Genomic DNA, 10,983 nt, shown 5'->3' with positions numbered 1-10,983 from the left:
GAGAAGCACTGCAGAGGCAGCAAGAGCACCTTGTTTGCTTTTGATCCCGTCTACAGTTGGTGAATGGTATTTTGGAAATCACTGAAGGTACAGCAAGGTGCTCTGAAGTAAATTTCATCATTATTTTCTTGAGTTCCAGTGGGTGTGATATGAACTGTTTAATTGCAGCTACTGTGAGACACTGATAGGACTCAAGATCAGATCACTTTGAAAAAGCTTACAATAAATGTGTTCCTGAGAATTTTGTGTGTTCTCCAAAAGTGTGGGCTAATCCTGATCTCCCTGTAGGTTCTGCCTGTGTGAATAATGCCACTGAATCAGTGGCCTAATGCCAGCATAAACCTGGCAAGTGAGAACAGAATTTGACCATGACTTTTCGTAGATGTTTTTTCTAGTTAGTTTATCATATTTCATTTGTCAGGAAAAAAAAAAGACATGGCAACAAACCCAAAGTTGAACACAAGATAAAGATAAGCTTTTCCAAATTCATAATTTTACAAGTGAAATTTCTATTTAAATTGAAGTAAAGATCTTTGTCAAATGAATGAAAAAACAGAACAGCTTATTCTGCAGGAAAAAAATAAGTGAGGCAACTGTAAATTGATGTGGCTTGGTTTTGGATGAGAAAAAATGTATACAAATAGCAGGAGATGAACAAGCATAGCAACTGTTTTGGCTACAAAGCCAAAATGTGTTCAGTATTTGACGTTACAGGGGGAAAAATTATTAAGGCTAAAATTAAAAGAAAAATAAAAGATTCTTTTGTTGTCAGAGATTAGCAAGCCTCTTTCGAATAAAGGAAAAAAGATTTTTTTATACTTTTGTCTAAATTATCTACATATGCACATTAAGGCATCTAAATTATTTCTTAATTACAAAGCCAATTTGATTAATGAATTATTGTTGTTAATAAAGCAGCCGGCTCCAAGGAAGTTATTTCCTAAAACTTCCACCATCCCAAATAATGCATGATTACGTTCAAGTGGGACAGCCATTTAATCATCAAAAATGATCAAAATAATTTTCTATTCTCCTAAATAATAAAATTACATCTGTGATTAGCAAACATTTCATTAAAACCATCTCCTCTATTTTTCCTCTCCAAAAGCTTGCAGGAAGATGGTGAGATAATAGTGATCTGTATGGAGAATGATCTGTCATGAAATTAGCTAAAAGTAGTGGAGAGAAGTGATATTATAAAGGCAACTCAGAACTGTCCAAACATGAGGAATATTGGCTGTACATTTAAGTAAATCTGTGCAAAAAATAAATGTCTATAAAAACAAAACTCTTTGATCTTGATATGTTTCATGCAGAAATTGACTCCAAGAGAGGAGTCAAGAGTTCATAGCAAATTCTTACTCATTTACTCTGGCAATTTAACCATCAGATGATGAATCCAGCTCAGCCCAGGACCAGATGGTATTCATCCAGAACTTCTAAAGGAAATAGTAAAATTATTAAACATGATGTGCAATCTATTGTTTAGAACTACACTGTTGCCAGGGGGGAAAAAAATAGCGTAAATGCGATGACAATGTTTGAAAAGGACTCCAGGGGAACTAAACCCTTGGAACTACGAGCCAGTCTGCCAGTAAAGCCTGGCACTCACAAAAGGAAAACTGGTGAGGACTGTAATAACAGATAAAAATCTCTGGACACACGGTCTGCGCAAATGTACCAAGGATTTAGAGTCCTGAGCATGTGAACAGGATGATCCAGTTTTGACAGCAACTACACAGTTGCTGGGATTTCATTCCCTCACTCATTCAGCACTTGCCTGTGGTTGAAATTAGTACCCCCTGGAGTCAATCATAGCTCAGTACTTATCCCTCAACTCTTCAAGTCTTGTGCCACACATGCTGCCTCTCACCACTGTGCTCTCTGCTCATCTGATGTGCTGAAAGGCTTCACAGGGCAAGCTGCACACAGCCTGGCTCAGTTTGCCTCTTTGCTGACTCCACGAAGCCTCCAGCCATGGCTGCTGGCCTCATTGGCTTCATCCATCTCCTGTGTCCTTGGGAAACATGTCTTGACATTGTAGTGGGCTCATCCCTTGGGATGGGGCTCAGTGAGGGGCTCCCACTGTCCTGGGGAAGCTGATCCTTCACATTGTCCCACCTGTATTTGAGACCAGTGAGAGAGATGTGCAGTGGCTTTACAGTGTTTGTTGCTTTGCCCTGCAGCCCTGGCCAGCCTCTCACCCTGCTGGCAGCAAGTGGGGCCGTGCAGTGGTGTGGACCACTGATGACCAGCTGCATCTAGGACTCCCAGAGGTAAAAAGGATATTGGAGAAATTAGAATTTTAAATGTAACTTTTCAATCTACTCCCCTACACACCTATTCCCATATTCACACTGTAAAGCAAAGCTGGCAGGACTGGAAAAGAAACCCTGGCATTCCAGTCTGTGTATATCAACTTTAAGGGGTCAGGACTTGTTATGAGGAATGTGTTATTGCTCTGCCTGTTTAAGTAGAAGAGTTTTTAAATGTGAAATATTTTTCCATTAAGTTATAACAGATTAATTTCAAATATTAATTTACATTTCTGACTATAAGCAAGCTGTATACTGGAATTTAAAAGCCCATGACTTTGTGAAAACACCAATGAAGATGATGTTTATGTATTAAAAAAGCAGAACTTTAAACAATCAAGATCACTGAGTTTTACACCAGTGTGTAACTAATGTGCCCCAGTTTATCAGTTTAATCAAGTTTGTATTCAAGTCATATACAAGTCCTTGCACAGAGGAAAAGTGTAGGCTTCTGCTTATATTAACTAACAATTCTAATATACCTTTATAAGGTTTGATCCAAGAACAGTGAAATTAGTTAGTTTTTCTCTTGCCTTGCTGGGTTTTGGATCAGGCACGTACTGCACCTTTATGTGAAGTTAGAACTTCACCAAATGAGCTAAATGTAACAGCTCTTATTTTTCTAAGCCTTCCCTATCTTCAGTTTGGTCTGAAAAATATGAAGATAAGAATCATTTCCATGTAAGGAATGAAAAAGCTTCACTACGTTTTCCTCCTCTCTGCCCTTTTATTCAGCTACTCTTACCGTTTTAAATGTTGGTGTTTGAGAGACATTTATCACTCTCATCACTCACTGGTTCTCATTCATGGGCTGTGGCATAACAGTCTGCCTTCAAGAAATATTGCAGAGATGAGAGCAGAAGCAATCTTGCAAGGGGTTAATGCTGTAATCTTTTTCTAGGCTGTTCAAATCCCAGCACTAGTCCAGTAACAGAAGAGGGTGGATCTAAAAAGTACTAGAGGGGATGTGTGTGTGTGTGTGTGTGTGTGTGTGTGTATGTGCATACATGTGAGTGTGTATGTGCACACGTTTTGCTTTTCTGAACTGCCTTGTGAGCCCCTGGAATAAATCTTGTTCAGCCTGAACAGGGCTCTGTGTGCTGAGTGCTCCTGTCAGAGTCAGAAGAGCTTCCTTCCAGAACTGCCTCTCTTGTATTTCTCCTGAAGACTTCATTCAGAAATGTATTTATTTACTGAAAGAGTGGGCAGATAGTTACAAACCCACCCTCTTCTTCATCAGAGCTAACCTGTGGATACTGAAGAATGGAAATAGTTGATGCAAGCTTCCTCGGGAATGGTACCAACATTACTGCTTTCCTGTGCAATATCATCTTCGAAAATGACACTTTTTACTGTGTGGATGATCCACCTTATCCTTCTAGAGGTATGTATAGAAAACCGGATTTTTTTCCACATGGTTTTAGTTCTAGCTGGATGTAGAGATACTATGGAAAGAAAGAGCTATGCAAGGCTTTTTCTCTGGGGAAGTGCAAAATCAACTGCTTGCTGATAAGTTAGGATGAGAAACAGGCAGCAAAGAATTTAGCATGTTCTGGTTTTTCAAGTTAAAAATTCAATTAGAAAAAATTTTCGATATAATGTAAAATTAAAACAGTAGCACTACTGGGCACAAAATGTAAACAGCTCTGCTAAGGATTTGGAGAAACATGATTTTTACTCAATTCAATAACAATAGAGTGATCAGATCTCATACTGTGTATGAAAGTGATTAAATATGAAATCATTGCACTCTGAGGCTGAAAAAAAGCCACCATGCATTAAAATATTTTTGTTTGCTGTATAATTTCTTATTTCTGCATAAAGGAGGAACTCTCATGATGAGTACTGCACCCTAAGTAGTGTGAGCAGAACATGCTTTAAGAAGTTGTATTTGACTCTTCAAATGTACATTGTATTTCATGTATTGTAGTTTAATGCTAAGAAATTCAGGCACATCAGAATAAGTTTAAGAATTTCAGCTCTTTAACTGATTTTACATTGGTGTAAAGACATAAACCTTACTAAAACTGAATACAGAAAGGCTTTTACTTTTTTATTAGAGGACAAAATACAGAATACTAGTCTGAGCCGAATACTACGTAACTGATCTTTTTTTGTGACAATTTTCAGATTTGCATCAGATAATTCGAATTCTGCTGTATTGCTTGATATTCTTGCTCAGCATTTTGGGGAACATTCTGGTAATTACAGTGCTGATAAGAAACAAGCGGATGAGAACAGTCACCAACACGTTTCTGCTGTCACTAGCAGTCAGCGACCTGATGCTCTGCCTTTTCTGCATGCCTTTCACCCTCATTCCCAACCTGCTGAAAGATTTCATTTTTGGTAGTGCTGTTTGCAAAACTGCCACTTATTTCATGGGTAAGTCTGGGAAGTTTACACCTTGTTTTGAAGTCTGACTAATGAGAGAGGTGAGAAGGTCTTTAACGACCTATAAAAAGCTGATTGTTTCCACCTTATCAATATCACAAAGAAACGTCTTTGTAGTGCAAATCGTTGTGGTTCTGATTTCCTCAGTCTGATCCAGCAAAACACAGAGACACCTACCTAACTTTCATTACATACGGAAATGTTTTGCAGGATCAGGTTAAGGGAGAAGTGTGTTGCATGATCCAGCTTTAACGAGGAACTCAGCACACGCATGTGCTTGCCCCTACCTGACAAAGTTTTTAGCAGTGTTCACATTACCCACCAGAAGTGGGGGGGTTGTACATACTAGCTAAGGGCAGATTTTACCCACAGATTTTTGGTATCAGTGACACATGAAAAAATAAAATAGGCCAAAGTAGGGGTAATTTGCAGAGCTGGAATTTAGAGCAAGCACTTTTTCAGGACAGGTCAGGTGGTATCAGAGCTCACTGGGAGACCGTAAAACACATATAAAGGTTTTAGAGGCTGACTCTAAAAAGCATCACTTTTATATGCCTTGCTGTAAGCCTTTTTTTCTGTGGAGCCAGGAGTTTCAAAATGCCTGGGTTATGTCTGTGTGTGTAACCATATTTTGTCTCACTTCCAATACTTCTCGTGCATTTGCTGGTTTCTTAACAAAAAAAAAAAAAAAAAGGAAAAAAAAAGAAAGAAAAATAATAAAAAGAGAAAGAAGAACATCATGCAAAGTTTTCACCACCTTTGGGAGACTCTCAGTTAATTACAAAAACCTCACGTCCTATTTCAACCTGTGCCCTTGAGAACTTTGATGTAATGCGAAAGTACACACCTAGAGAGTGCGAATGGGAAATCAACATCTTTTTGTAGATAAAACCAATAAAACTAAAGGCCATGTTTAAACAATTATAATGAATTGCTGCCATAAATACTATAAGACATTACTGAAGCATTGTCATCTTATTCACTGTATAAATTACTTTATTAAAAAAAAAAATCCAGTGAAATGGATCAAACGTGAACTTTCTCATTATGAAGGTGTTTTATTTTGAGTTGGAATGAGGATATTTCCCATTAGTGGTTCAGGTAACAGTGGTTTCAACTGACAAGCAGACACTGACAACCATTGCATCAACTATGTTCAGTTTTTCATTTTAAGATGTAGAAAGATATATTTTAAACTCAGATGATTTGTGTAAAACAAACTGTAAAGATATTGGCATTTTATAGTTTGACCCACATTAGAACATTTACAAAGACTTAAATGAAAGCTCATTCACTGAAAGGAAAATCTGTGACAAAGTTAAGAAATATTTATAATCTTGCAGTGGTGAACTTGGGCACCTCAATGGCACAGACCATTGCATTATATTTTATAATATATGAACAGGAAAAATTAGGGACACTCGAAGGACAAAGTCGCTGCTTCTATGTAATTTAATTTCTCCTTAAGTCCATTAGCATCTTATTAAAAAAGTTGTAACATATTTAATTCTCTTGAATGAGAAAATCAAATCACCAGTCAAGCAGAACACTCAAAAAACTTAAAACAATAGAAAAGGGACTGTGAACATCTGCATTAAAAGAGTAATTAATCACATAATCACATTGATTTCAAATGCTTGTTTGAATTTCAGTGCAATCAGTGGAGTGAATAAACCACAACAGCAAAGAAAATAATTAGGACAAAAAGTGTCTTTTTCTCCTCTTACTAGAATTTTATGGTTTGATGTAGTGTATCTTTTCACTTAGACTTTTGGAGTTAAAGAAAGGGAGAGTGAGAATATCAGTCTGGAGCAGTCTGGAGACCCAGACCCTTTGCCCCTTTGTCTTCACTGACTTAAACCATATGATATTTACAAACATTTTAGCTTATAAGTAGTTTGCTATATTTTTAAATTTCTGTATGCATACAGAAAGTTATCAAGACCATTTGAAAATAACATGAACATTTTAAACAAGAGAATAACCTTTTTCTTTATTTTATATGTATAGGTGTTTCTGTAAGTGTATCGACGTTCAACTTGGTTGCCATTTCTTTGGAGAGATACAGTGCCATTTGCAAACCGCTGCAGTCCAGGGTCTGGCAGACAAAATCTCATGCCTTGAGAGTGATTGCTGCTACCTGGTGTGTCTCCTTCACTATCATGTCACCATACCCCATCTACAGCAAACTGGTACCTTTCACCAAGTATAACAACACCACAGCAAACATGTGTCGGCTCATTTGGCCCAGTGATGTCATTCAGCAATCTTGGTAAGACATAACTGGCTGCTAGCAAATGCACAATTATCTGGTGGAAAACAGGATTTCATGGTAGCATTAAGCCTATGGAAAATCAAGTATTAACCTTCAGCAAACCTTTACACTCTATCATGCTTATTTAGGAAGAAAAAAAACCCCAAACCCATATTTTTAAGCTGCTTATATTTTGGCACTTGCAAGACTTCTCCCTTGTCACGGGAAAGATACCCAACATGGCAAAGATTCTCACACTATGGTCTGCTAAGCCCCGACTGTCACTGTAAAGAAAGCATCTGTCATGTTAGTTAGGAATAGTGCTTTCACTCATTTATACATAAACTTTAACATTTTCAGAGAAATCCTTGATCAATCTTTGAGAAATGCAGACACGTACAAACGCCCCTCTGCATGCTGCCTTGCCTGTTAATTTGTTTGAAGCTCCTCTGAAGCAGGGAAGTAGATGAAGTTGAAATGTTTTACTTGAGAACTGAATCCTTTTGGTAACTTACGGAGAACAGGGACAGAGAGGTGCTCTGAGTCCTACACATCTGTGCCGAGTAGGGAAACAGCAGCACTATCAAGCAGCAGTAGTACTTAGACGTGATGTCCTTGCATGGTGACTGAACACTGACTGGCCTCCCCCAGTTCTTATCTGAATAAAAAGGAGTTTTTCTGGGTTTATGCTCTTCCCCAGTCTCAGTTTGTCTTTTTATTCTTTAGGTACACTTTCCTGCTGCTCACACTCTTTCTTATTCCCGGGATTATAATGATGGTTGCGTATGGCCTAATTTCTTTGGAACTCTACAGAGGAATAAAATTTGATGCCAACCAGAGAAAATCTTCACGAGGTAGGAGTACACTTAGGTTTGGGGTGTTTTTTTTAAGTTAGTTGAAAATATGAGCAGTCATCTCGAGGCTAGTAAAAGGAAAACTTTCTATTTGCAAAAATTATCATTATGGTCAGTTATGCCATGAATTTACCAGCTGCATTTTTTAACTGAAGCTATTCCATTACTCATTAGCAAATAAGCCTCTCCTGTGGCTTGTTTGCAAAGACTAGGGAGAGGGTACGTTAAATTTCTAATTTGTTTGTTATAGAAATATGAAGATTTTTTTTCTGGTCATGGATGAGGACCATTTCTGTCAATAAATGCCACAATTGTCAAATTAAAATGGAAGCATATCATCTCGAAAACTATCTTCCATCAACACTGGACTTCAACAGTGTTCTTACACATTTTGCATCAGTTTGTAAAGAGATAATATGTGAGAATATTGGGAGACAGTTGATGCAGAGCAGCTGATAACATGACTGCCTCAGAATAGGCCAGTGCTTTCTTTTGTTGTCCAGCTATGAATTATGTTATTTATTTAGACTTAGACTGTGTTCTTCATTTTTTGTTTTAAATCATCATTCAGAGAGATTTTACCAACTATTTAAACTCTAATTTATATGTACAGAAAGAAAAATAAGTACCTGCAGTGCCAAATACGAGGATGGAGATGGATGTTACCTCAACAAAAGCAAAAGAAAAAGGAAAATGCCTTTGCATCAGCTCTCTGCTATGAGCCACAACAAAATAGAGAGGGTGAGAAGCAATAGCTCTTCTGCCAATTTAATGGCCAAGAAACTTGTGATCCGTATGTTGATGGTGATAGTGGTTTTGTTTTTCATTTGCTGGACTCCCATCTTCAGCGTCAATGCCTGGCGCGCGTTCGACACCGCTTCGGCAGACCAGCGTCTCTCAGGGGCTCCCATCTCCTTCATACACTTGTTGTCCTACACTTCTGCTTGTGTGAACCCCATCATATACTGCTTCATGAACAAGCGCTTCCGCATGGGCTTTCTGGCCACTTTCACCTGCTGTGCAAAGCAAAGCCCCCCTGCCATCCGGGGAGAGGCTGCTGAGGAAGAGGAGGGGAAGACGACAGGGGCTTCACTCTCCAAATGTTCTTACACGCACATGACTGCATCTGCACCACCCTGAGCTGTGTCAGAGGAGGCAACAAGCAGCCTATCATCTAATGTTGGAGAGTGACTGTGGCATCAGCTGAACATGATTTAGTTCTGAGTTAATGAAACACTTCAGTGACAGTAAACACAGTGAGAATTTTAAGGGAAATGGATGCTATCACTGAGTGTTAGATCACTTTCCCTTCAAAAGTACAAAGGAAGAAGAGGGTTGTGAAGATAAAGGACTTTATAAAAAGCCTTAGAAGATGCTCTGTTTGCCATAAATTTCATTGTAAAAATTGGTGTCCTTTACATCAACAATTTTGCTCAGTTTTTGGCTGCAGTTCTGAGTATCTCTTAAAATTTCCAAGATGCTAATAGATTCTCCTCAAACATGAATACATGTATTGCAGTCTTCACTTCACTAGCTATGCATCGTAATCAGAAACCTTTCTGTTATATTTGTAGTATATTTTCACATTATCGTAGCTGAGATAATACATGTTGAGATAATTTCGGTGTCACACTCACAGGAATTCTGGGGTGGGGAGAACGGGCTCGTCCATGTGAAAATAATGCTTTTATGTAAAATTATTTCTTTTTTTTTAAATAAAATGAAAATAAAGTTAAAATAAATGTTGGTGACTTTGTTAATGGAATGCATTCTTCCCTCAGGCAATAACATAAATTAACAGAATTTAACGTATTTTTCGTTTAAATAAACACAGTAGAACAAGCACAAAGAATTGGCTTTCTTCTGTGCGGCTGTAAGCACCCACACATGCAAGTGGCAGGGTCTTAGATGATTCCCAAAGTCTCATGTGGAAATTGTCACAGGAATAAATGCTTGGGATAAAACAAGGAGGTGTTTTACAAAAAGATGCAGGACTGCAGATGCAGTTTGGTGCCTGCAACCTTCACACATTTCACAAATACATTCACAGTCACTCCAGAGGCAGCGCTGTCCACGTGAATTTAGAAGACATTAGGTGCAGAACGGCAGAAAGAGCAGATATAATGAGCAAAGGCTGAAAGACTTTGTCAGAAAACAGTTTTTCTAAACTGTAAAGCAACTATTTTCTGCAGCTACACATACCTGTAAGCAGACTCAACATAGAAAAAAAAACCCCAGCTTTGAATGCTGTTATTATTAGTGCTTTATTGAGCAAGGAATCCAGTTTCTTTCCTATGCAGCACACAGGTGAGTGTGGGTGCTCGGGTCATGTCCCTTGCTCTGTGGAACACAGATGGAGAAGTTATATCACTTATTTTGTTTTGTGAAAATATCCTGTTGGAGATGTTTCTATCTTCTAGCTGAATCAGTATCATTAAAAAACCTTGTTATTAGACAGAGATTAGATTTGAGCACATCGTGGAATGTAGATGTGGATATTAAATATAGCCACTCTCAAGGTTTTTAATCAGGAAAATCTGTTCTCTTTACAGAATGATTTTAAATTAGAAATATACTGTGAGTTCCAGGCATCCAGATCCATGTTCTGCACTGAGTTATTGCCTGAAATGGTTTACCCTTACAACTTAGCACAGAACTTTAGCTATTATTTTTTTGCATTCAGCTTGTCCACAGACAGGAAATTAAAAAAAAAAAAAAATTCTCAACACTATTTATGCACAATCCATAGAAACAATGTTTTGCCTGCCATGTTAATAAAGTACAACTGTTCCTGGAACAGCAGTGAGACAAATGACATCGATGTGACCTTTTGCAAGTACCCAAAGAATTAAATTATGGGATTTAATTCATAACAATGAAATGGAAATTTTACTTCACTTAAGGATGCAAGTTGAGCCCCTCTACAAACCTGTCCTATGTTGAAACTGAAGGAACAAAATTAGCTGCTTTGAGATTTATGTGGAACAGTAACAGCAGAAAACATATTTGTGAAGTATCTTATACCATTTGAAAGATCCAAATAATTGGATCTATTATAGGTCATAGTTTAAAAACTGTTGTTTAAGTAAAAAAACCCTCACATTTCAATAATGTACTGGATGTGACTATTACTGGCTATGTGCTGTACAGCAAGACAATCCCCTTCACA

General features: G+C 37.9%; 1 protein-coding gene across 1 annotated transcript; it reads left to right on the top strand.

Annotated features, from left to right (window-relative positions):
• The first annotated feature begins 3,340 nt into the window (after window positions 1–3,340).
• On the top strand, window positions 3,341–9,319 carry CCKAR (cholecystokinin A receptor). The gene is made up of 5 exons (XM_027883379.1): window positions 3,341–3,699; window positions 4,446–4,697; window positions 6,717–6,978; window positions 7,687–7,814; window positions 8,428–9,319. The coding sequence occupies exons 1-5, from the start codon at window positions 3,579–3,581 to the stop codon at window positions 8,952–8,954; spliced, it is 1,290 nt and encodes a 429-aa protein (XP_027739180.1). The 5' UTR covers window positions 3,341–3,578; the 3' UTR covers window positions 8,955–9,319.
• Window positions 9,320–10,983: the final 1,664 nt, after the last annotated feature.

The sequence above is a fragment of the Empidonax traillii genome, unplaced genomic scaffold, assembly GCF_003031625.1.
Source record: "Empidonax traillii isolate 1590-97213 ecotype Southwest subspecies unplaced genomic scaffold, ASM303162v1 scaffold125:size1524877, whole genome shotgun sequence".
NCBI lineage: Eukaryota > Metazoa > Chordata > Aves > Passeriformes > Tyrannidae > Empidonax > Empidonax traillii.
The sequence above is the reverse complement of the archived record's forward strand: the minus strand, read 5'-3'. Positions and strand labels throughout refer to the sequence as shown.

Excerpts from the sequence above, each read along its gene's own strand:
- CCKAR (XM_027883379.1), top strand. The coding sequence starts at position 3,579 with ATGGAAATAGTTGATGCAAGCTTCCTCGGGAATGGTACCAACATTACT. Across the intron at positions 3,700-4,445 it reads TCCACCTTATCCTTCTAGAG|ATTTGCATCAGATAATTCGA; the intron begins GTATGTATAGAA and ends GACAATTTTCAG. Across the intron at positions 7,815-8,427 it reads CCAGAGAAAATCTTCACGAG|AAAGAAAAATAAGTACCTGC; the intron begins GTAGGAGTACAC and ends TTATATGTACAG.